The sequence below is a fragment of the Prionailurus bengalensis genome, chromosome B2 (assembly GCF_016509475.1).
Source record: "Prionailurus bengalensis isolate Pbe53 chromosome B2, Fcat_Pben_1.1_paternal_pri, whole genome shotgun sequence".
NCBI lineage: Eukaryota > Metazoa > Chordata > Mammalia > Carnivora > Felidae > Prionailurus > Prionailurus bengalensis.
The window spans coordinates 116,719,455-116,745,861 of record NC_057349.1 but is presented as its reverse complement, the minus strand read 5'-3'; the positions used below and the strand labels follow the sequence as shown (position 1 = coordinate 116,745,861).

The following is a 26,407-nucleotide window of genomic DNA, read 5'->3' as shown; positions in this document are numbered from 1 at the left end:
AACACAGAGAAATTATGCATGACACAAAGAAAGGGAAGCCGTAAATCTCAAATCACTGTTCATTTAGATTATAATCATCCAAAGTTTTTTGGTGGTAGAATACATGCTCATAAATATTTGTGAGGACTCTATGTATTTTTTTGTGATTGTTCATAATGATGAAGTGTGTAGCTATTCAGAAATTTAGATTTTTAACAGTGGTTCAAAGTAATAAAACATTTTCAACCAACTCCAATAAACATAATGTTTATCCAACAACCAGTAAAAATAACAGTCTCAAACATAGAACTACAATTTTTTTTTTCTAAGGAAACTTGGTTTATATTCCATCCTGATTTGTATCCACATTAGGCATCAGCTTTAATTTTGGAAGATTATTAGAGTTTGGCCACATTGCAGGATTTTGTGAATAGAATAGAAGCCTCTTAAGTTTACTTATGGCTTATTCATGAGTCCAAGGGATGGGGCAGATGCTTGGATTAGAGGTGAAAATGCAAAAAGTCAGTCACCAAAACTTATAACACTGTTCATACTTACAAAAAACTTTGGAACTTTTGAGAAATTTTGTTTTGTTTCTAAAAATGTAGTTCAAACTTAATAGTGCCATTGGCAATAGAAAAATGAGTGTCCTGTCTAGTTTTTAATTTAATTTAAAATTTAATTTAATTTAAATTAAAATTTAATTTAATCTAATCATATAGGTAATTGAAGTCATGTATCTATATTTCCTTGAACAATCACCAATACTCCTGTTTTCCTCTAGATTATGTATTCTGGACCAGTGTATTCAAATGTTTTATCATATATGTAAAGATGATTAGACCTTGCATGTGTGCTAAATCAGTGGAAAAAAAAACCAGTTTACATCACTATAGTATACTACCATGGAGTCAAACAGGTCACACTTGGTCATGATGTTCCAATAATCTCCAGCCCAATGTGACCAATTAGAACACCTCTCATTAACATAAAAAATGCCCTTATTTGCCGCTCTTAATGGACACAGGCCAGCCCTAATCCTATTTGACCTGTGTTACATTTGACACACAAAAAATATTTCTTCTCTTTAAACAGTCTCTTAGTTGTTTTTTTAAAATTTTTTTTGACATTTATTCATTATTGAAAGATAGAGAGAGACAGAGCATGAGCAGGGGAGGGTCAGAGAGAGAGGGAGACACAGAATCCAAAGCAGGCTCCAGGCTCCGAGCTGTCAGCACAGAGCCCAATGCGGGGCTCTAACCCATGAATCACGAGATCATGACCTGAGCCAAAGTCGGACGCCCAACCGACTGAGATACCCAGGAGACCCCAGTCTCTTAGTTTTTAAAGCACTCACTTGGTTTATCTTCTTCTTTTAAGCTGCTAACCGACAAAACCAAAAACTACAAAATGAAAAATAAGAAACAACTATTCTTAGACTGAATGCCAGGAAGCACATTACTGTGATTTCTGAGAGAAGAAAAGCAAAGCAGTATATAAAGGAAGTTTCTAGGCTGCAACCCATAAAAGAAGAACCCAAATGAAGCCCTGCACTACAACTGGGTTGAGAAACATAGAGTATAGAGATGCTGAGACATAGAGATGCTATTTATTGGGCCAATAGAATATGTGTTTAAAAAATAGAAAGTCGGGGTGCCTGGGTGGCTCAGTTGTTTAAGAATCTGATTCTTGATTTCAGCTCAGGTCATGATCTCATGGTTCACAAAATTGAGGCCCCCACATGGGGCTCTGCACTAACAACACAGATCCTGCTTGGGATTCTCTCTCCCTCTCTCTCTTCCTCTTCCCCATGCACACACTCTCTCTGCCTCTCTCAAAAAAAAAAAAAAACTTAAAAAAAATAAATTTATGGGCACCTGGGTGGCTCAGTAGGTTAAGCATCCGACTTTGGCTCAAGTCACAATCTCATGGTTCACAAGTTCACACCCCGCGTGGGACTCTGTGCTGCTATCTCAGAGCTTGGAGCCTGCTTCAGATTCTGTGAGTGTCTCTCTCTCTGCCCCTGCCCTTCCCTGCACATGCTCTGTCTCTCTCGCTCAAAAATAAATATAAAAAAAATTTTAAAAATTTAAAAATGAGAAAGTTATATACAGAGAGAATTCTAGAAATCTGCACAAGTGTCCCCTTGAGTCTTTGGCTGAGTACTGATCTGTGTATGCATGGGATAAAATTCTGTGTGGCTGAGGAAAAAAAAAGAAAAAAAAACACTGAAAAGGCATGAGCTTAAAAATTCCCTTGAAATAATTCATATCCCCAACAGCCAGAGTGGAAATACACAGTAATGTACCAGGTAGCGTTCTCAACGCATTTAGCCCTTTAGTAGTGATGCTAAATGATCCCTGGATTAAAGGGTGCTCTAGACCCTCCCTAAAAACAAAAGGAAACAACAAAACAACAGAAACCCCAAACACTTAAAAACAAGGATCAAACAGATCCAAGTGATTAGTGAGTAATTAACCTGTTTGCCAAGATAAAGATTAATACTCTTTAAAAGAATACAACAAAACCAATGTGAAAAAATGAAAAATGTACAACAATGATCTGGCATCCACATCAAAATGATCAGGCATGGAGAGAAACATAACCAGGAGAAAACTCAACCATTAAGAATAGTATTGAAATAAAAGAAATGGTGGAATTAGCAGACAATCACACTGCAAAAGCTAATATTTATATTATAAATATTCTCAAGAATAAATGGAAATGTGAATATAATGAGAGAAATGACAGCTATAAAAAAATTCAACCAGAAATTTTAAAGATGAAAAGATGAAAAATTTGAAATGAAAAATTATTATGTAACCAACTGGATTAAGAATAGATTAGACACTGTAGAAAAAAAATCAGTAAATTTAGACACTTAATAATAGAAACTATCAAAAATAAAGAATAGAGAAAAAATAAGAATGAAAGAACAAACAGAATCTCAGTCAACTGTGGAAAAATATCAAGTAGACCAACATATACATGAGTTCCATGAGGAGACAATGAGGATAAAGAAGAGAAAAATATTTGAAGATATACTGGTTGGAAGATTTCCAAATTTAATAAAAACTCTGGTCCCACAGATCTAACAGGTCCAACTTACCATATGAGAAGTAAACAAGAAAACCACAAAAAGACAGCATAATCAAATTGCTGAAAACCAGGACTTAAAAAAAATTGTTTAATGTTTATTTATTTCTGAGACAGAGAGAGACAGAGCATGAGTAGGGGAGGGGCAGAGAGAAAGGGAGACACAGAATCAGAAGCAGGCTCCAGGCTCTGAGCTGTTAGCACAGAGCCCGATGTGGGACTCGAACTCACAGACCGTGAGATCATGACCTGAGCTGAAGTTGGTCACTCAACCGCCTGAGCCACCCAGGCGCCCCTGAAAACCAGGACTTTTATATCTAGAAAAAATGTCTTTGAAAAATGAAGGAAAAATGCAGTTTTTGAACATATAAAATTGAAAGAATCATTGAGAGCAGACCTTACCAGAAATAATAATAGTCATAATTAGGGATGTAGTTAATGGAAGAACTAACATGATATGAAACAGAATTTGGCTGTACACAAAGTAACAGAGAGCACAGGAATTGACACATGTATAGAAAACAGAAAAGCAGCATTTTTGCCTTTTAAAAAGAAAATTGACTATGTATGTATGTATGTATGTATGTATGTATTTTTGAGGGTTTTTTTTATGTCTGTTTTTGAGAGAATACAAGCGGGGAAGGGGCTGACAGAGAGGGACAGAGATTATGAAGTGGGCTCTGTGCTACAGGCTGACAGCAGCCAGCCTGATGTGAAGCTCGAACTCATGAACTGAGAGATTGTGGCTTGAGCCAAAGTTGAACACTCAACCTACTGAGCCGCCCAGGTGCCCCCATTAACTATTTAAATCAAAATCACCATAGGGCGCCTGGGTGCCTCAGTAGGTTGAGCATCCGACTTAGGCTCAGGTAATGAGCTCCGTGTTAGGCTCTATGCTGACATCTCAGAGCCTGGAGGCTGCTTCAGATTCTGTGTCTCCCCCTCTGTTGTCCCTCCCTTATTCCCACCCCCCCTCTCTCAAAAATAAAATAAACATTAAAAAAATTTAAATCAGAATCATAAGATTATATTGTAGGATATATAATACATAGAAGTAAGGTGTATGACAACAATAACATAAAGGACAAGAAAAGAAGTAACAAAAAGGGTAAGCAGGAATTAGAGGTTTACTCTTGTAAGGTTTCTACACTAAATTTAAAGTATATAATATTATTTTAAGATACATTATGAAAAGTTAAGATGTTGAGCTATTAAAATATTAAGTTAATATCTATCTCCAGGCAATGACAAAAAACATAAAATATAGTTAATAAGTCAAAAGTGAAGATAAAATGTAATTATAAAAATTACTCAATCCAAAATAAGACAAGAAGAAAAAAGAAAGCAAGAACAGGTGGGGCAAAGCAAATAGGAAAATGTAGACTTAACTCCATCATATGGATAATTACATTAAATGGAAATGTTCCAATTAAGATTATATCAATAACAAAGATTTAAATATATGCTATCTAAAAGAGACACGCTAAAATATTTAAAAAGAGATGGAATAAATGACAGTGTGGAAAAATGTATACTACACAAATACCAATCAAAAGAAGGATGGAACTCTGGCTATATGATTATCAGAAAAAGTATTCTTTTTTCACAAGAAATATTACCCAGGACAAAAGGGACGCTTCATATTGATAAGGGCATCAACTTTTCAAAAAGACATAATCATCCTAAATGAGTATATACCTAATATTATCACTTCAAAATACATGAATCAAAACCTGAGAGAACTGAAAGACAAATACATAAATCATAATTATAGTTAAACACCCTCAGTTATTGATAGAATATGCACACATAAAAATCACTAAGAATAACTGGCTTGTATAGATTTCACCCAATAATAGAATACAAGATATTTTCATGTACATTAATCAAAATGCACACTGTTATGAGACGTAATACCAATCTCTATAAATTCAAAAGGACTGAAATAAAACACACTATGTTCTGAGACCAATACAGAACTAAATTAGATGTCAATAGCAGAAAGATATCTTTAAAACCCCCAAATATATGATGATTATACAACATATTTCTAAACAGTGAATAAAAATAAGTAGTAAAATAAATAAGAATATTTTAAGGGTGAAAATTTAAACAATATATCAAAATGTGAGGTATGCAACTAAATTAGTGCCTGGAAGGAAACTTAATATATTTGTTGAATATATATTGAAGCTACCAAAAAGTAACTGGAATAAATTTTAATTTAAAATAAAATGCTTATATTAGTAAAGAAGAGAGATCTCAAGTCAATGACCTAAGCTTTCAGTTTAAGAAACTTGGAAAACAAGAGAAAACTAAACTCAAAGTAAACAAAAGAAAGGAATGTTTATTTTGTACAGTTATCAAATGTATTGGTTAAAGTTGCTCATATTATTTCATATTATTATTTTAGTGTATGCAGGATCTTCATGATGTCCCTTCCTTTATTCTTGACTTTGATTATTTTTCGTCTTTTTTTTTTCTTGATCAGTCTTCTTAGAGTATCATCAACTTTATTAATAATTGCAAAAAACCAGTTTCTGGCATCATTGGCCTTTCTCTATTTTTATTTTCTATTTCATTGATTATGCAAACTCCTCAGAAACTATGAGAAAGGAATACTTCTCAATCTATTTCATGAGGGTAGCAGTACCCCAATAACAAAATCAGACAATAACACTCTAAGAAAAGACAAACTATGAACTAACAGTCCTTATGAACAGACCCAGAGATCATTAACAAAATGCTAACAAACATAATCTAAAATAATTTAAAGTAGATAATCGCTCATGATCAAGCAGGATTTATCTGAGGATTTTGAAGTTGGACCAACATTTGAAAATCAATTAATATGATTCACCACATTAGCAGCTGAAAATGAAAAATTATATGATCATCTCCATAGATGCAGAAAATGCTTTTGATAAAATTGGACATATATTCTTGATAAAAGTTCTTAATAAACTAGGAATATGAGGGACATCTTTAAACTGATAAAGAGCGTTTGATGAAGAACATTTGTAAACATTATTCTTAATTGTAAAAGACTGAATCCTTTCTACTTAACATAAGGAATAAGGCAGGGATATTTGCTCCCACCACTACAAATCAACATTTTACTGCGATAGGCAAACAAAATGAAATAAAAGTTACATGGGTTGGAAGAGAAGAAGTAAAACTCAATTTGCAGATGGTATTATTGTCTACATAGAAAATCCTAGTGAAGTTACCAAAAAATAGCTAGAATAAACTTCTAGCAGGGTGTCAATATAGAAAGTTAACAAATGGGGTGCGTGGCTGGCTTAGTCGGTAGAGCATGCAACACTTGATTGTGGGGTTGTGAGTTCAAGCTCCAAGTTGGGCATAGAGGCTACCAAAAAATATATAGAAATATAGTCTATTAAAAAAATAAAAGTTATTGTATAAAAATAATTGTATTTTCTGTTCTGGCAACAGTTGGAAACTGAAGTGAAATAAATAATAACATTTGTGTAAAAAATATAAAACACAATGATAAATGTAATAAAATGTACAAGACTTGTCCACCAAAAACTATAAAATGCTGCCGAGAAAAAAAATTACAAAGAAAAGTAAATGAAAACTTATGTCATATTGATACACTGGAAGATCTAATATTCTTAAAATGTCAATTTTCCCCAAATTGACCTGTAGATTCAATATAATCCCAAGCAAAGTCTAGAAGGCTATTGGTAAAGAAATTGAGAAGCTGATTTAAAAATTTATATGAAAATGCAAAGGATCTAACGTGTGCAAAAGGTATTAGAAATGAACGACAGTTGGAGAGTTTATACCACCCAATTTCATGCTCTGCTAGAAAGCTACAGTGATCAAGACAGTACAGTGTCAGTACAAGGACAGATAGACCAATGAAACAGAATAGAGTTCAGAAATGTATGTGCACATATAGTGCCAGGTTATTTTGACAAAGGAACTAAAGTAATTCAATGAGGAAGAAGAATAATCTTTTCAGAAAAGATGTTGGAAAAATTGGATATCCATTAAAAGGTGAACTTTGACCCTTACCTCAAACCATATAGAAAAATTAATATTGAAAATGCAACGTGGACCTAAATATAAAATTCAAAACTATAAAACTTCTTGAGGAAAACATAGGAGAGGTGTCTCTAGATCTTGATTTAAGCCAATGTGCATTTCTTAGGAAATAAAAAGCATGACCCATGAAACAAAAGGATAATAAACTAGTCTTTATAAAAATTAGGTGAAGATACCACAGCAGAAGTAAAACACAAGCTGTATACTGGGAGAAAATGGTTACAGAACATAAATATATTAAAGGACTGGTATCCAGAATACATAAAGAACTCTTACAACACATTACTGAGAAAATTAACAACCCCAAATAGAAAAGATTCGTACAGACACTTTGCAAGAAGATATATAAGTGGGAAATAAATAAATAAGATTATTCCCAATATCATTGGACATTAAAGAAAGGCAAGGATATAAATAAACATCCAACTGAATGCTTAAAATTAAAGAGTCAAAATCCCAAATGTTGGTTAGGATGTGGAGTATTCTTGTGATGAAAAATGAAAACATAGGTCTACACCCATGCTTTTGACTTATAGACTAATGTTCATAGCAAAATTATTCATAATAGCACCACACTAGAAGTAACCCCAATGCCCATTAAATAGTAAATAAATAGAAAAGTCATTGTGCATCATCCAATGTAAAATTATTAAACAATTAAAAATAACAAACTACTCATATACAACAGTGTAGTTGAATCACAAAAGCATTATACTGCATAAAGGAAGCTGGGCCAAGAATAATTCCCCCAAACAAATAAACAAACAAAACCCAAACAATAACATGTAGTATGACTTGATTTCTATGAATTTGTGGAACTGACATTACTATAGTGATAGAAGGAGAAACAATAGTTTCCTGGTGCGACTAAGGGGGGGAAGGGAAGCCAACTACAAGAAGGCATCAGGGTGGTTATACAACTGTAATCATTGGTCAAAACTCAACACTTTATTTTATTTTGTTTAAATTTGTTTAATGTTTATTTTTCAGAGAGAGAGAGAGAGAGAGAGAGAGAGAGAGAGAGAGAGAGAGAGAAACACCAGCAGAGGTGGGGGAGAGAGAGAGGGAGACCCAGAATCTGAGTCAGGCTCCAGGCTCTGAACTGTCAGCACAGAGCCCAACTCGGGGTTTGAACCCATGAGCCATGAGAACATTACCAGCTGAAGTCAGGCACTTAACCGACTGAGCCTTTCAGGCACCCAAAACTCAACACTTTAAATGAGTAATTGCATTTTATTTAGTTAATACCTCACAAAAAGCTGAAAAAAAACCCCGCAAAAACCCCTGTGGACTTATCACCTTTCCTACTTGAATTTGAGTCACCTATAATCCCTCTAGCAGTAAATACTCTCATTTAATTTCCTACAAAGCAAAACCCAGGACTCATCCTTAAGACTTCTCTCTTATCCTCCAAAACTATGAGTGCACCAAGCCATACAGCAGTGAGAATTCTGTAACATAGCCTACTCCCTGCATCTTCGTGGAGGCTCTTTGGCTGGGTCCAAGCTTCTGTTCTCTCTCATCAATATTTCTGCAACACCTGTATCTGTTACCTTTAATTCTGATGCTGGATAGATTTCTTGAAATGTAAATCTAGTCATGCCATGTTCTAAGGTACACTCGTGGGAAAAATGAGGATTTTTTTCAAGCTAAAGGTTGTCAGTATGACTCCCCAGAATCCTTTCAAATGCTTCTTGAAAACTGAAACCTAGTCCTAATTTAGGGGCAATTCCTATAGATTTTTGGCAAATTCCTTTAATTAGTTCCTATTTTTTTGTATTTTGCAGATAATATTTCATTGTGTCTAGGTATGAAGTTATTGGCTGTTTCTGGTTTTACGTTTTCCTTTTTTTTTGTAGGTATAATGAATAAAGATACATAAATGTGTACTTACTTCATATTTCCCAGAAGTAAAATGAAATGTAAGACACTGATCAGTATCTGCAATCACTCTATACTGTTAGTTCTATATTGTTTTATAAGGTAATATTGGCTTTTGAAATTCCCAACTATAAAGCTTTCACAAAATAAAAAAAAGTTTTGAAACATTCATTACCAGAGAAAATTAAGCAATTAACTCACCTTACAACCAGTGGTGATGCTGTGGCCCCAGGTGTTAGGTGCACATTTAGAACATTTTTCTCCAATGGTATTGGGAGGGCAAATGCACTGACCAGTCTTTGGGTCACAATTATTACCCAGATGGGAACAATCACAAGCTTCACAAGTAAAAGGGAAAAAAATAGTAAAACAGTAAAAATTTAATAGGAAGTGCTGAGTTTATTTCTCTTGGTTTATTTTCCATATTATGGTTAAAGATCCTTGAAAGTGAAAACTGACCTCATTCATCTTTTATATCACAGAAAAGTGTTTTTCACAGAGATGATCAATAAATTTATGTTGTATTTCATTTAATGATTTCAAAAGGTAAAATATTTTTAGTTTTCAACTAAGTTTAAAGAAACAAGTGGTATATCAGATTCTATGCTAACCATATCTAGATACTATAAAGTTTAAAATTTTGTTTCTATAGTTATTTCAAGTGCATAACTAAATTTTCTATCCTGTATAGATTAGTATTTCCTTCCTGTTGATGACTATGATTTATAATAAAAACCAGTAATTAACAGGCTTCTTAAATTCAGTATATCATGTATGTAGTTTAATAGTCACACATCAGGACATTTCAGTTTTGCAAAAATTAAAAATAACTGACTTATGTGACCCTGTGTGTGTGTGCACATACGTGTGTGTATGAAGGTATTTTTGAGGTTTATTTACCACCTGCTTTGTTCTTTTCAATAGATTTTTCATTTTCTTAGCTATGATATGATATATGAAGAATGAAAATATCTCTATCCACTGCACTTTCTCAAAGAATACAAAAATAAGATTTGAAAAAGAAAAAAAAAGAGACTTCAGAAGAGCTTCAAAGTCATCTAAGATGAGGAATGTCCACTACTGATTAGCTATAGTTGACTCAGCTACTGACTCAGCACTGAGTATATTTCAGTGCAGTGTTTCCAGCTGAAGTGTAAGCAAGGAAGAAACACCACCAAGTATTCAGTTTCAAACAGAAGACCAATGTTACAAGAAATTTTTCAGTTGGTAATATGATGATGAAATCTTTAAATGAAATATATTTAGAATATTTGATTAAGTTCAGTTTTTAAGGGATCGCAATTATCATTGCCTACAGCATACCAGCTGTGAAGAATGTTTAGCATAATATTTGACATCAATGCCAAATAAATTTTACCTGTTGTTTTTGTTATTATTGCCATTGATAATTTGAAGTCAAAGGATTTGTTTTATACATACCTTCATTAAGAAGAGAAACAGTTCATATTATGTTCAAATTTATGTGCTAAAAAATGTCTTGGGACAGTTCAAATTGTTACTTGCAGACAGAAATTCTCTACGCAGTTCTTCCATGGGATCATAAAACTGAGTAGGGAGAAGACCTGAATAATTAGCTAGTTTTCCCCTACCCAAACGGAATGTTTACCACAATTCAGAATACTAATAAACATTGCTAATGATAATAACAATGATAAACACTTACCTGGTGTCTATGTGCCAGGCAGTATTCTAAATATTTTAGAGCCATTAACTCAACTAATTCTTACAAAAACCCAGTGAGACAGATACCATTCTTAAGTTAATAGACAAATTTTGCAGAGAGACAGCAAGACCAGGTCATATAACTAGTTGTCCGTGGAGCCACTAAACTGATCCAAGCTATTTGGTGAAGTTATACCCTCAACCATAATGCTATCCTGCCTGTTTGGGACTGATTTTTGTCTGTTTCTCTGGATTTGAATGCTACTAAGTCTGCATTTCTAATGTTATCATCATTGCATAATTTTAAATAATGTTGTTTGTCTTATTTATAATTTCTGGTAGTGAATATACTTGAGTGTATAGCACCATTTTATTAATTCACATTAAGTGAACTGTTAGTAAGAATTGGATTTAAAGAACAGAATATTTTAAAATCCAGCTTTATATGTTTTAGTGTATATAGATGATGACTCAGGGATCACATACAAATTCTTAGAAGATGTACAATGATAACATTCAGAATAACAGAATGGCTTATCTTTGCAATAAAAAGTATATATTGAAATTGATTGAGAATATCTATAAGATACTCATTTTTAAAATAATTGGAAATATTACTCCTGCCACTACTTACATACATTTGCAACAATAGTCAATAATAATGTCTTAAAACCTTATCACATATTTATCATGGTACCGAGAGTAAAGGAGTATCATCAGTGTTAAATGAGTGAATTTAATAAGCAAAGGTGATACTCAACCTAGTGAATGTTGGGATAAGGGTCAATTCCAAATTAGTAGCATATAAATCAAGGTAATGTTCAATCTTCATTTTCATTTGTAGTATGCTAATTCCTATTTTCTTACTTCATGATTTGTGGGAAGAATATGAGAATATTGCTTGAGAGAAATCATGGCTAGAAACCTTCATGTATTTCTCCAAGAACTAGCAAATACCTAGTTCTAATCTGTTTCTTTCTAGGAACATCATAGTTTTCAAGGCACATGAAAGTAGATGAAAAGATATTTTTTGTACTAGAAAAAGATATTAACTTCTCTGATCCTTGTACCAATTTTGCACTAGGAAAAGAGAAAGTTGAACTGTATTAACTTGGGAATGAAGTTTAAGCTTCGAGAACACTGGCAAAAGAAAAATTGAACATTTGACTTTCAAGCTACAGGAGCCCTTGAGTGACTGACGGGCTGACTGGCGGTCACAGACAGGAAGGGACACAGCAGAATTGAGATCTGCTGATGGATTTTTTATGGAGTATTTGCAAGCAGTTATTTACAGTGCAGTGTTTCACCCTGCAATGTATTCCATTTGTTAGTTTATTTAAAATAAGCATACTTTACTTACTCAGTTAAATATTTTGGATCATATATTTGTTGTCAAGGTGCCCTTCCTTTAAATCTCTGGGAACCTGCAAGAATGAACTCCTACCGCTGCAAAAATGCTAAAACCAGAGAATGAATGTGTAGGGCTTAGTCTTATTTACAGACCTGTGCAGCCTCCTTCTTGGAAGTTGAAATAGCCGTGAGCACAGCGGTCACATTTCTTTCCTGCTACTCCAGGTTGGCACCAACATTGACCACTCTCTTCACAGTCAAATGACTTAGACCCAAAGGAATTGCAATTGCAGGGAACACACCCCCTTCCGGATTGTAGGCCGAAGGTTTCAGGCTGGCATAGAAAAGGAAAGAGAAAAATTAAATTTAAATCGATTAATTCATTATGAAACAAGATGCACAATGCCAAAAGAGGAGGCAGGAAAGAGAAACCAATGGGTTATCAAGGTTCATCACTGATATTATGACAATGAGGTTGTAACTTCATCTAATGGACCTTTTCTACGATATCCAAAAAGAAGAGTTCAATTACTTTAAAATTTTATCAGAATTAATGGTAGAACTAGGGCATGATCCTTTTGTCTGTTTTATATTCACCAGCCTCTTCCTATGCCTCCCAAGATTTTAACAGGGATGTAGAACTAAGCTATGGGTGTTACTAATATTTTAATTTAAAAATTTACTTGCTTCCTTCCTAATAATCTGAATTGATTACTTTGAAATCTTATGAACTCCTCCTACTTGTTAAACATGTTTTCAATGTTATTGACCAGATGCCTACAGTTAAAATAGATGTTTTTCCTTTAATATTTGATCTAATTTTTGTCCTCTCTCCATAAATACTTCTGATCATTATTCTAGGGCTCACATTATAAATTTAACTTACAGGTCTATGCCTATGCTGACAAAATAATTGGTTTACAAACATATAGTTTCTTGGGTTTCATTTTAACAACTGAAATTGATTTGCGAGAACACACATCAAAGCACCAGATTAGATAGATGAAAGGAAACTTTTATTCTCTGATGAGTTATTCCTAGGCATATCTTTTATCTGTTTATGACAAATAACTTTCTATGATCGGTTTTCATTACTATCTTTGGTTTGAAATACACGTTATATGACCTAGAGGGCCTATTTTAGAAAGTGTGGATAAATTAAAAATTACCTCTACTAGAAAAATGAAAAGCGCATATCCTACTTAAAGCACATCAAGGTTGTATTTTAAAATATGAAGTATGTCACATTATTATGATATATTAATCTGAAAAATTAGTCTCAGTAATTACTTCTTTGTAAAAATAATTCCTATTTTAGAATATTAGACTTAACCGTTACTTTCTGGTAGGAATAAATCTTGCTATTTAATACAAGCCACACAAAGAGAAATGAATAAGGCTTGTTACATATTTTCACCATTGTTAACAGTATGAAAAATAGTTCTAGAAAACAAAATCACACTGAAAATTAGTCTCTTAATATGACTATAGCTAAGAACAGTGTTGGTTTTTAAATATAAAATGGGTCGATTGAGTTCGATAATCATTTAATCTTTGTATTTACTGCTGACTTTATTTTTATTTCCGGTTCAAATTCAGATTTGACCATATTATTAAAGAAGAAAGTGTGTTGTGCATTGTACACCTGAAACTAATATAACACTGTATGTTAACAACACTGCAATCAATATAAAATAAAAAATACAATAAATAAAACAAAAAAGGAGGAAGGGAAGATTAAAACATATGATATTTTTATTCATAAAAAATTAGCTATAAAATTCTAGATACCTGACCTAGAGAAATAAACAGAAATTCGGAAAACGGTTAAAGTATGAGCATGCCCATTACAGTATTATTTATGAGAGTAACTGCAGAGGTACTTAAATGTTTAATGTTAGAAAAAAAAAGTTGAATAAATCAAATTAGGATACATTCATGCTATGAAATAATATGCAATCATTAAAATCCTGTTTTGAAGCAGTTTTAATGATAGGAATATACTTAAGATATAGCATTATGCAAAATTTCAAAAAGCAGAATACAAAATCATATATACACTATGATCCCAATTATATACCTATAATGACACACATACTGCCCCTCAGACACAAATAGAAACATGTATACATAGAAAAAAGACTAGAACAACTATATTAGTTTTTAAAAGTCTGAATCATAGATGTATTTGAATTTCTTATGCAAAGTATTTTGCATTTATTTCCTAAATTTTCTTGACTTAGAAATATGAATCAGAGACAGTACTTCAAATTCATCTTTATTTCCTAAATTTTTCTTCACTTGGCATGTGTATATCTTTAATGGATATATCGATATAGTATTACATGAACTTCCAAGTCATAGTTAGTAAGAAAATTCCAAAGTTCATTATGTAAAAAAATATGTACAAAAAAAATCTCTCTGTCATACATTTCAAATATTTAAATAATGTAGTTTTAAAGAATTGAGTAATACCAAAACAAATAGTAACAAACTTCACTAACAAAATTTTACTAAATTTGATGTACAAAATTTTATTTCAGAGGCTAGGGAAAATCTCTGTGGTAAGCAAATTCAAGAAGGAGATGTTCCCAGTCTGTAATCAAGATTAATGAGGTAAAACAAACATGGGAGACAGTCCTTATCCAGTGTCACTGGAAAGCTTGATAATCTGTAAATTATTTTCACTTGGGCTGATAATAACAACAGCACTTAACGTATTGTGCTTGCTGTGTGCTAAGCACTGTTTTAAAGCTCTTTACAAATAAGAATTCATTGAATCTTCAAGACAATCCTGGGAAATAGCTATTACCATCACCTTTATACTGAGTGGGAAACCAAAGAACAGAAAGGTCAAGGAATTTGCCTAAGGTCACCAGCTCCCAACTGTAGAGTCAGGGTTCCAAGTCAGGCAGCCTGGCTCCAGAGTCTGAGCTCTCTCCTCTCACACATACTGTCTCAGGGGAAAAATGGTCTCAGGACAAAACACCACCTTGTACAACAGGGCTGTAGGGTATGTAGGAAAAGGCCATGAATGAGAGCAGAATTTCTGCTAAATTTATATTTTGGAGACATTTTGATCAGTCTCTATCCCTTTCTTTTACTTTAAATATATGTATCTGTTTTTGAAAAACAATTTTTAAAGATTTCTTCATCTAATAACAACAATGGCAACAACAGTAATGATACCTAGCATTCACTAAGAACTCTCCAGATGCGTGCCTTATGTACTGTTCCCATGACAATCCAGAGCCCGCCACGGAGGTGCCCGGGCAGGTCTCCCTGCGAGAGAACCTGCAGCAAGTTGGCTGATTGACACCCTCTGGTTTCCACTCTTGTGGATCCACCGGAGGAACCCACACCAGGTCATGCTTCTCCAGGTCAAAGACTGATTACAATAAAGTCCAACAGTCTTTCTGCCCAATCCAGGATTCCTCAAACGGAAAACTGGTGCTCGGGCACTTCCGTTTGGCCTGACAAGCATTTGGCATTTTGGCAAAATGCACAGAATGAGGCTTTTCTGCTCAATCTTTCCTTCCCTTTCCCCTTTCACATCAGTCAGGCCTGCACTACGGCAGGAGGCTCCCTGTATACTATGCTCTCTTCTCCTTCAACTTTCATAGGCATTTCCCCCAGTCAATCTCTTCATATTTGCTTCTTGGAGGATCCAGGCTGTTAGATACCCTATGAAGCAGGTCCTCTGACAGATGAAGAAGGTACATTACAGAAAGACTTAAGGAACTGTCATAGCTAGGAAGTGGTGAGGCTGGGATTTGACCCGAGGCAGACCAATACCAGAACTAATTTTCTTTTTTTTTTCACTATAAATTTTTTTTAATGCTTATTTATTTTTGAGAAAGAGACAGAGATAGACTGCAAGTGGGGAAGGTGCAGAGAGAGAGGGAGACACAGAATCTGAAGCAGGCTCCAGCCTCTGAGCCATCAGCATAGAGCCCGATGCGGGGCTCAAACTCATGAACCACAAGATGATTATGACTTGAGTCAGCTGGATGCTTAATCCACTGAGCCACCCAGGCACCCCAGAACTAATTTTCTTAAAATGCCAATAAAGAGGGACGCCTGAGTGGCTCAGTTGGTTGAGCATCCAACTTCGGCTCAGGTCATGATCTCGTGGTTGATGGGCTCGAGCCCCACGTCGGGCTCTGTGCTGACAGCTCAGAGCCTGGAGCCTGCCTCAGATTCTGTGTCTCCCTCTCTCTGCCCTTCCGCCAACCATGCTCTGTCTCTCTCTGTCTCAAAAATAAAATAAACATTATTTTTTTTTAAATGCCAATAAAGAGCCTAGAATAATGCATTCTTTCTTTTTTTTTTTCTTTTCTACTCTGTTACTTTTTACTTTACTCTCACTTTCTTCTATCCCTTCCCTGCTCCTCCCCACCAAGCTGTGATTCCACACTGGTAAGTCTTATTTCCTGTCACTCTGCAACATGGCCCTGGACCTAATCTTCTCTCTTTCCTCCTCCTCTCTCTTCCCTTCCTCCCTTCTGCTCTTACTGCCAGTATTTTTCTTTTGTCTACTAAGATGGGGGACTAAACTTCTGTAGTAGAAAACATGCTTCCTTACTTAGTGTATGTGGTATACATGCAGTGTGAGAGTGTGTGACTTGTGGTATATATGGGCAAGCTTATGATGTGGCAAAGTAACAAAGCCATCCATTATGATGAAATGTGAACAACACGTCAGATCAATGGGCTGGATTTTCTTGGGAAAGCCACTTTCTTTGCTAGATTTGTTCATTCACAGAAGTGAGCCTGTTCGGAGGTCTGAAATTCCTTCCACCTGTAAGATCACAGCTTTCTACAAATAAACTTCTACATATCCATGGGAAACTGAAACTTTTATGAACCTATGAACTTGAACATACTTTTAAAAATACATAGACAGGGGACACCTGGGGGGCTCAGTTGGTTAAGCGCCCAACCTCAGCTCAGGTCATGATCTCAGGGGTTCGTGAGTTCGAACCCTGCGTCGGGTTCCATGCTGACAGCTCAGAACCTGGAGCACATCTCGGATTCTGTGTCTCCCTCTCTCTCTGCCCCTCCCCTGCTTGTACTCTGTCTCTGGCTCTCAGAAAGTGAATAAACGTTAAAAAAATTATTTTAAAAAAATTTAAAAAAAATACACGGACAGCTACTTTCAAAAGGCAAAGCTTTAAGCAGGAATGGTCTAGTGTTTACATTTGCAATTGTGCACACCGAGCAACCGTTATTTGGTAAAAATGCCATCGGGAAAGGTCAGCGGCAGCACACGGAACACAGCATGCGGAGGCATGAGCCATGCAGCGCCTCTGGGATTACCGGAGCTGGGGGCCGATAGGCTCCCCGAGGGCACCCGCTGGAGCTGCTGAAACCCCACCTCTGAGGAGGCCCCAGCACCCGGTGCGCTCTCTGTGACTGCTCCTCCTGTCGGTGCACCTGCCTGCTGAGGTTGCAGTGTCTCCCTACGAAGCCAGATTTACATGCACATCTTCCTGTAATATCACACTGTGGTGTCACAGAACCAACGAGACTGCAGTCACATGACACACAGAAGTGCTTCTCTGGATCCCACCACATATCGGGCTTTAAAAGCCAACAGAAAAAGAAAACAAAGAAAACAAAGAAACAAAAGAGCATTTGGTATTATTCAAGAGATAGAGGCAGAAGGTATTTCCAAACTTAGTACAGAAAGGCCAGTTTGCCATCTGAGAAATGCTCGTTCGGTTTAAGTCTTTATAATCCAAAATACATTTTTATAAGAAGTAGGTAGTGCAAATCCATCACTCTTGTGGAGGAATCTCAAGGGGTTTGCCATACTGAAGGCAGGGCAAAATGTTCAGGAACAGAGAGCAACATGTTGTGAATTTTGTTTCATTTTACAAAAACGGTGTATATAAAACTATGTTGATTAGCTTCTCTACTGAAAACTTTTCTGAAGTAGAATGCTCCCTGTAACTAACTTGTCAACGATAGAACTAGAACAAAGTGTTTGCTAAAAACAAAGGGTGTGACACATTTCATTCTGCCAACAATATAAAAGCAAAGAGTATTTTACTCACTGCAGATTGAGATTAAATTTATAGCTTCTTTGTTTCAGAAACATCTGAATTACAGTAAATATTACACAAATTTGCTGCCAAGGAAATATAGGTTGAAGGCCAAATGCTAGTGCACAGCAAATTTTGTTCTATCTTGGAAAAACTCTCCAATGATCACAGTGATTGTACATGTAGGATTGTATAATCCTGAACTCCTCTTTCAATATACTCATATGTATGTCGTTGAAAGCTAATGAACATTTTCAAGGAGGAAGTAACTCATGGCCAGCTCCTACTCCTTACCTTACACTCATCACACCGCAGTCCTTGCACATTAGGTTTGCATTCACACTGTCCTGTCCTAGCATGGCAACTCTCGGACAAGGAGCTGTTGACATTACAGCGACAAGCTGCAAAGAGAAAAGACATCTTTGGTTGGGAAAACATTTCCAACAGTCTTAATAGGCTTGTTAAATAATAATATCCCCCAGATGGTAACATTGGCAACTGAGTTTTAGAACACAATGTTTTCATGGTGACTGGGTGGCTCAGTTGGTTAAGTGTCCGACTCTTGGTTTTGGCTCAGGTCATGATCTTGTGGTTTCATGAGTTCAAGCTCCACGTCAGGCTCTGCACCACTGATACAGATCCTGCTTGGGTTTCTCTGTATCCATCTCTCTCTCCGTCCTTCCCCAATTCATGCTGTCTCAGTCTCTCTCAAAATAAATAAGTAAACTTAAAAAAAAAGAATGTTTTCTGATTTGCTAGGTGTTCCATTAGGCATTATATCCTTTGATCCTTACAACTTTACAAGCTGTGGAGATGATTCACGTAAAGCTATATCACAGTGCCTGGCACATCAGATGATATTAAAACATTAATGTAGTCATTGTTATTTTGATTTTGAGAGTGAATATTATATATTGTACCTAGACACACACCTTTAAGATTAGAAAAGTATGTAAGACAGAAGAGTTAAGTAGACATTTTTTCCAACAAGGATATCAAAACGGCCAACAGGCATGTGAAAAGATGTTAAACATCACTAATCCTCAAAGAAATGCAAATCAAAACCACAATGAGATATTACCTTATACCTGTTAGAATGGCTATTATCAAGAAGACAAGAAACAACATATGCTGAAGAATGTCTTGAAGACTGACTCTTATACACTGTTAGTGGGAATGTAAATTGATCCAACCACTTTGGAAAACAAGGTGGAGGTCCCTCAAACAATTTGAAAATAGAACTAGCATATAACCCAGCAATTCTACTACTGAGTATATACTTAAAGGAAATGAAAACAGTATTTTGAAGAGATATGTACACTCTTATGTTCACTGCAGCATTTTTCTCAGTAGCCAAGATAGGGAAAAATCTCAATGTCTGTCAAAGATGAATGGATAAAAAAGATATGGTAATATACACAATGGAATATTATTCAGCCATGAGAAAGGAGAATATCCTACCATTTGCAACAATATGGATGGACCTTGTCCACATTACGCTAAATGGAAGATGTCATATAAAGAAAGCTAACTACTGCATGATATCATCTAGATGCAGAATCTAAAAAAATTAAACTCATAATAAAACAGACAGTAAAATGGTAGTTACTAGGGGATGGAGGATTGGGGGGTAAAATTGTTTTTGTTTAGGGTACACACTTGCAAGTAGTAAATGGTGAATGGTAAATGAGCTACAGTGCTCTATTACAGTATAAAAATGTAGACAATATTGTACTATATTGTGCAAGGGAATAAATATCTCTACAACGATCATCGTATTGCAATATATAAGTATATCAAAGTAAGATGCTGTGCACCTTATATTTACACAATGTCATATGTCAAATATTTTCAATTAAAAAGTATATAAAATGAAGATGCTGTTTCAAGCATATTAGGAATATAGCATTATAATTTTTAAAAATCACTTTGTTTTACAATTTGTATACTGTTTCCAATATATTTGGTTTAAGTAATCTTTTATCATTTCTACGTGATGAAGCTGTTTGATGCTATCCTGAAACATAATAAATCAGTCTAACAATTAAAGGGACTTTTCACAAATAGAACGTAATTAATGACGCACCCTACAGGTGTACTTTAATGGTACATATAATTGCATTGACACCAGAATAAATATGTGAGGAGGAGATGACAGAAAAATTTAGAACATTCATAGATGGTTTTGGTAAATTTTATCCAATACCTCATGTCTTTGGATACTTTGTTTGAGCACAACTTATAACTACATTGTAAATAGCTCCTCCGTCAGCCTATGCTATTTTCCTGTTCCCCTGGATCAAGGTTCTACTTAGTTCTACTGCTTTCCCCAAAACTGGATGATTTTTCTCCCAGGGATTTGACCTTTTGTGTCTGTTAAGTGGATACATGTTTGGTGGCCATTGAAGAATTGACCTTAGCTGCAGTCTCCAATTCCTCAGACAATAGCCTAAGCATACTCCATAGCAGGGGTGTGAGAAAAGACTAAGAGAAATACTTTTTGTAAATGTCTACTTCACTTGCCACTAGAATTGTTGTATATGCTTTCAATTTCTTTTTAAAATTAATTAATTTTTATTAATGTTTTTTTAATTGAGTATAGTTGACATATAATGTTACATTAGTTTCAGGTGAACAATGTAGTGATTCAATTATACATTATATTATGTTCATCACAAGTGCAGCTACCATCTGTCCTCACATCCCTATTACAACATACTTTCACTTTCCTTATGTGAGTCTCATTTATATTATACTTCAATTTTTTAAATCCCAAATAATTTAGAATTTATAAGTCCTTTTTTCTCAGGATGAGGAATATAGGATTAAATTTACCATAACTTAACGTAATCTTAAAAATAACGAAAGCAGTGACAGGATACAAAATCAACATACAAAAATCTTCTGTACACCAATAATGAAGCCTCAGGAAGAGAAATCAAGGAATCGATCCTATTTACAATTGCACCAAAAACCATAGGATACCTAGGAATAAACCTAACCAAAGAGGCAAAAGATCTGTATTCAGAAAACTACAGGACACTTATGAAAGAAATTGAAGAAGACACAAAGAAATGGAAAAATGTTCCATGCTCATGGATGGAAGAGCAAATATTGTTAAGATATCTCTACTACCCAAAGCAATCTACACATTTAATGCAATCCCTATCAAAATACCAACAGCATTTTGCAGAGAGCTAGAGCAAACAATTCTAAAATTTGTATGGAACCACAAAAGACTATGAATAACCAAAGCAATCTTGAAAAAGAAGAGCAAATCTGGAGGCATCATGATTCCAGACTTCAAGCTATATTACAAAGTTGTAGTCATCAAGACAATATGGAACGGGCACAAAACAGACACATAGGTCAATGGAACAGAATAGAAAATTCACAAATGGATCCACAACTATATGGTTAACTAATCTTTGACAAAGCAGAAAAGAATATCCAAGGAACAAAATCTCTTCAACAAAGGGTGTTGGGAAAACTGGACAGCAACATGCAGAAGAATGGAATTGGACCATTTTCTTACACCACACACAGAAATAAATTTAAAATGGATGAAAGATATAAATGTGAGACCTAAAACCATCAAAATCCTAGAGAAGAATATAGGTAGCAACCTCTTTGGCATCAGCCATAGCAACTCCTTCTTAGACACATCTCTAGAAGCAAGGGAAACTAAAGAAAACTCAAACTGTTAGGATTTCATTAAGAAAAAAAAAACCTTCTGCAGCGTGAAGGAAACATTCAACAAAACTAAAAGGAAATATTTGAAATCGGAGAAGATATTTGCAAATGACATATCTGAGAAAAGGTTACTATCTAAAATCTATAAAGAACTTACAAACTCAACACCCAAAAAACAAATAAGCCAGTGAAGAGATGGGGAGAATGAATAGACAGTTTTCCAAAGAAGACATAAAGATGGGTAACAGACACATGAAAAGATGTTCAACATCACTCATCCTCAGGGAAATACAAGTCAAAACCACGATAAGATACCACCTCACACCTATCTGAATGGCTAAAATTAACAACATAGGAAAAAAGTTGGTGAAGGTGTGAAGAAGGAACTCTCTTAAACCAATGTTGGTGGGAATGCAAACTGATGTAGCCACTTTGGAAAACGGTATGAAGGTTTCTCAAAAAGTTAAAAATAGGGGTGCCTGGTGGTTCAGTCAGTTGAGTATCCAACTCTTGATTTTGGCTCAGGTCATGGTATTATGGTGGTGAGATGGAGCCCCATATTGGGCTCTGTGCTGAGCGTGGGGTCTGCTTAGGATTCTCTCTCCCCCTCTTCCTCTGCCCCTCCCCTTCACCTCTCTCTCTCTCTCAAAAAGTTAAAAATAGAACTTCCCTATTATCTAGAAATTGCACTACTAGCTATTTATCCAGAATATACAAAAATAATGATTCAAAGGGACACATGCACCCCAATGTCCATAGCGGCATCATCAACAATAGCCAAAGTATGGAAAGAGACAAAATGTCTATCAACTGATGAATGGATAAAGAAGATGTGGTATGTATATACAGTGGAATATTACTCAGACATAAAAAGAACGAAATCTTGTTGTTTGCAATGACATGTATTATGCTAAGCAAAGCAAGTCAGTAAGAGGAAGACACATACATGATTTCACTCGTAAGTGGAAGTTAAGAAACAAAACAGATGAACGTAGCAGGGAAAGGAGAGGGGAAAACCATAAAAATAGACTCTTAACTATAGCGATCAAACTGAGGGTTGATGGAGGGAGGTGAACAGAGGGATGGGTTAAATGGGAGACGGGTGTCAAGGAGGACACTCGTGATGAGCACCGGGCGTTTTATGTAGGTAATGAATTCTACTCCCAAAACTAGTATTACACTATATATTCACTAACTGGAATTAAAATAAAAACTTGAAAAAAAGAACCCACAAAGGCAATATAAAGTTTTAAGTGGCATTTTAAAATGAAATGTAGGACACAAACAATAACATAAATTTCAAAAGCAAAATACATTTCTTTGTAGTGGTGTACTTTTCATGAGCAAATCTAGAGGCAACTAAAATAATGGTTTACCATGAATTTTCTTTTCTTGAGGTTTACTACCTATGCACAGATAAACTAATATACGTAAGAAAATTATCAAAATAAGTATATTTCTTATATTTTTATATGTTAAAGATCATTAAAAACTCTAATCTTTTCTATATGTGCTTCATAGCAAGTGGTATAAAAACGTAATGGTTCAAAATGTTTCTATACCATATTCTCCTATGTGTTCTTATGCCACAGATCCCCAATTTATCACAATAAAATGAGTGGAACAATGTCTCCTCAACTTTATGGAGGGGCTTAATGGAAGACGGAAAAGGAGGTCACTAAACAATGAACGCAGCTCTAAAATGAGTGACCCACAGATACAACTACTATGAACACTGCTACCAAAGGCACTCCTCTCTGTGAGCATCCCAGGCCCAAGCGGCGCACTGGACACTCTCTCTGGGCTGGATCCTTGAAACCTCACAGAAAATCATGACCCTTTATGTAAATGAGGAAACTGAATCCCAGTGAGGTCAACTGTCTCGTCCAGGGTCACATGGCCAGAAAGTGTTGATCTTAGATGATGTCTTTGAATGAGAGAACTTCTTAAGTCCCTTATGATTTTATACAGGTAAAGTGTGCTTCTGTGCCTGTTGGAAATCTTGCCTTTAAAAAAAATACTGGGGCACCTGGATGGCTCAGTCAGTTGAGCGTCTGACTTTACCTCAGGCCTTGATATCATGGTTCGTGAGTTCGAGCCCCGTGTTGGGCTCTGTGCTGACAGCTCAGAGCCTAGAGCCTAGAGCCTGCTTCGGATTCTGTGTCTCCCTCTCTCTCTGCCCCTCCCCTGCTTGTGTTTTCTCTCTAAAACAAATAAATAAACTTAAAAAAAAACTTTTAAAAATACCAATTTACAGGCGATATCAACAGATGCTTATTGTCCTAGAGAGTGATTTGTTTTTTGTTTAACCAACTGTGATTTGCAAATGACAAAAATCTGGCACGCATCTTCCAGCCCTATGAGGTTGGTTATTGAAGTGGGGTGTCCCACCAGGCCTTTGGTGTTTACAGCAGAGACAGTGAAAAGACTACATTTCTAGCGGTCTCTATAATTTTGCAGGTCGTAGGTCCCAACTGAGTGACTGGAAGGGCCCCTTCTTACGTAATGAACTTGACAGAGGGAAGTGTTGGCATCATAACTGGCTCTACCTAAAGATGATGGCGGCAGGTGAAGTCAAGGATGGCACATAAAATACTTGGGTGCTGACACGGATTCACATTCCACTGGACTCTGCACCACAAGGTTTCCCTTGCATATTGCACTACTGCGAATACAAAGCATTATTTGATTTTATGCAATACTGAATAATGAGGCCAGGGAAGTGGAAGAAACAGGAGATGTGCACTAATGAACACAGACGAAGCCCTACAAGAGCTAATTTTGTGAAAGGAAACACAGAAATATCATTCTGTGAATAGTCCCACGGTGAAGGTCAATCATTCAAGAATTATAAAATGCCAGTGTGTGGAAATATGGGCACCTATTATGAAATGCAAGAATGTAGAGTTCACATATGAAAGCATAACAGATTAACACCTCCAGACAGGTACTAAAGAAATAATATGGACAAAAATTCATTTGAAGAAAATGACTACAATTGAAACAAATAATAAGGATAAGTGGGACTTACCTAGTTTTTCTAAATTCTTCTCTCCTACCATGGACACAAGTTGATTTTAAAATCTTCCTTCCACATGTAAATAAAGATATGTGCATCCTTTGAAAAACAACACTCTGACAATGCAGCTATTTTCAAAGGATTTACTCTATTAGTACAAAGAAATATTTTAGAATATGCAGACTCTGTGTATAGGCTGTGCATCGATCACACATGTATTGCACATAATTTCCTACCCTCCAATCCCCACTCAAGAACTCATCAGCTGCTTTGAGGTGCAATGCATCAATTCTGTCAGAGGCGTCAATAGTTCAGGACTTACGCTGACAGTTCTTTGCATCAACTGCGTCTCCAAAATATCCATCAGCACAGAGCTCACAGTACCGGCCTGTTGTACCTGGCTTACATATCAGACAGGAGCCAGACAAGCTGTCACAGCTGCCAGGGATGGAGAAGTCAAGGTTGTCATTGCATTGGCATGGCTGACATGATCCTCCAGGTACAGAAGGTTGTCCAAAATAGCCTTCTGCACACCTAAGGGGTAAAATTTCATCAGTGAGTATTTGGGAGGAACTCATAAAGCCCATCGGAAGCAATGTTTATATACTTTTCATACTACCCTCTCCCAGGATGATATGTTTTCCTTTTAAGTGTTCCTTTTCTCAAATGCAAGGTGATTAAAAAATGTTTTTCTATAACTGCAGTGTAGATACAAGATGAAATCCTGCCAGCCCCACTAGTAATTAGATTTCAGCCAGGAAAAAAAAAATCTTGTCACTGGCACTGAAGACGAGACCAAAGCATAATAAGAAATCTGCTGCTGGCACTCTAGAGGAATCCAGGTCCGTGTTGGAAAGCCTTTGTAGTGCAACACATCATATGTATCTACTCCAATTGGTTGTTTTCTGTACAAATATGTAAGGTTCACACTTTTTGTTGTTGTAGCAAAAGCTTGTTATGAGGAAACAGGCTTACAAGGAAATTCAGCAGTGAGAATTCAGAATTTATTAAATAGAAAATTGTGACTCAAAAGATTCTCATTATTATTCAGGTGGGGGCTGTGGGTATCACTGCATTACTAATGGGTTTGTATATATTTGCATATGCATACAGAGGCAGATTTTCACGGAAGAACCTTTAGCGAGAAGCAGGTATGCGGGCATCCTATGTACGTGCCGTAAGGTGATGCTTAATTGTGCCCACAACTCATATTAGCAACCGGTAGGTCTCTTGTCTTAAGGACTAGATGCTACTCTACAATATATTGGAAAAACAAGTTTGTTTATTTATGAGGCATAGCAGAGGAGATTTTTTAAATTATATTATCAAAATTCCCTTCATCCATATGTTGTTTCAAAATGCTACTCAATGTCACAGATGCACAGATACACGCTTTTAGGGGGCATCGATTTCTATTCTGCTCTGCCTTCTCTTTCAGTTACATTTGCTCATGCTTCATATTAAGCCACACTTGTGAAAGGAGAAACAAAACAGTGCATCTATAGGCTTACAGTCAGGCTAGCTCTGTCATCTGTCTTGTACAGCAAGGATCAAAATTGAAGGGGAACAAAAACAATGTGGGGGA

General features: G+C 35.7%; 1 protein-coding gene across 8 annotated transcripts in view; it reads right to left on the bottom strand.

The window, feature by feature from the left end:
* Positions 1 to 26,407, bottom strand: part of LAMA2 (laminin subunit alpha 2) — a 634,006-nt gene that overhangs the window by 213,518 nt on the left and 394,081 nt on the right. For 5 of the 8 annotated variants that reach the window (XM_043592301.1, XM_043592303.1, XM_043592302.1 and 2 more), the window contains 5 exons: positions 25,145 to 25,356; positions 18,405 to 18,511; positions 17,383 to 17,646; positions 12,217 to 12,397; positions 9,232 to 9,368 (listed from right to left, as the gene is read on the bottom strand). In XM_043592301.1, coding sequence (XP_043448236.1) covers positions 9,232 to 9,368; positions 12,217 to 12,397; positions 17,383 to 17,646; positions 18,405 to 18,511; positions 25,145 to 25,356 — 901 coding nt within the window. The remainder of the gene's footprint in view (positions 1 to 9,231; positions 9,369 to 12,216; positions 12,398 to 17,382; positions 17,647 to 18,404; positions 18,512 to 25,144; positions 25,357 to 26,407) is intronic. The other 3 variants (XM_043592306.1, XM_043592307.1, XM_043592308.1) reach the window with 1 other exon arrangement.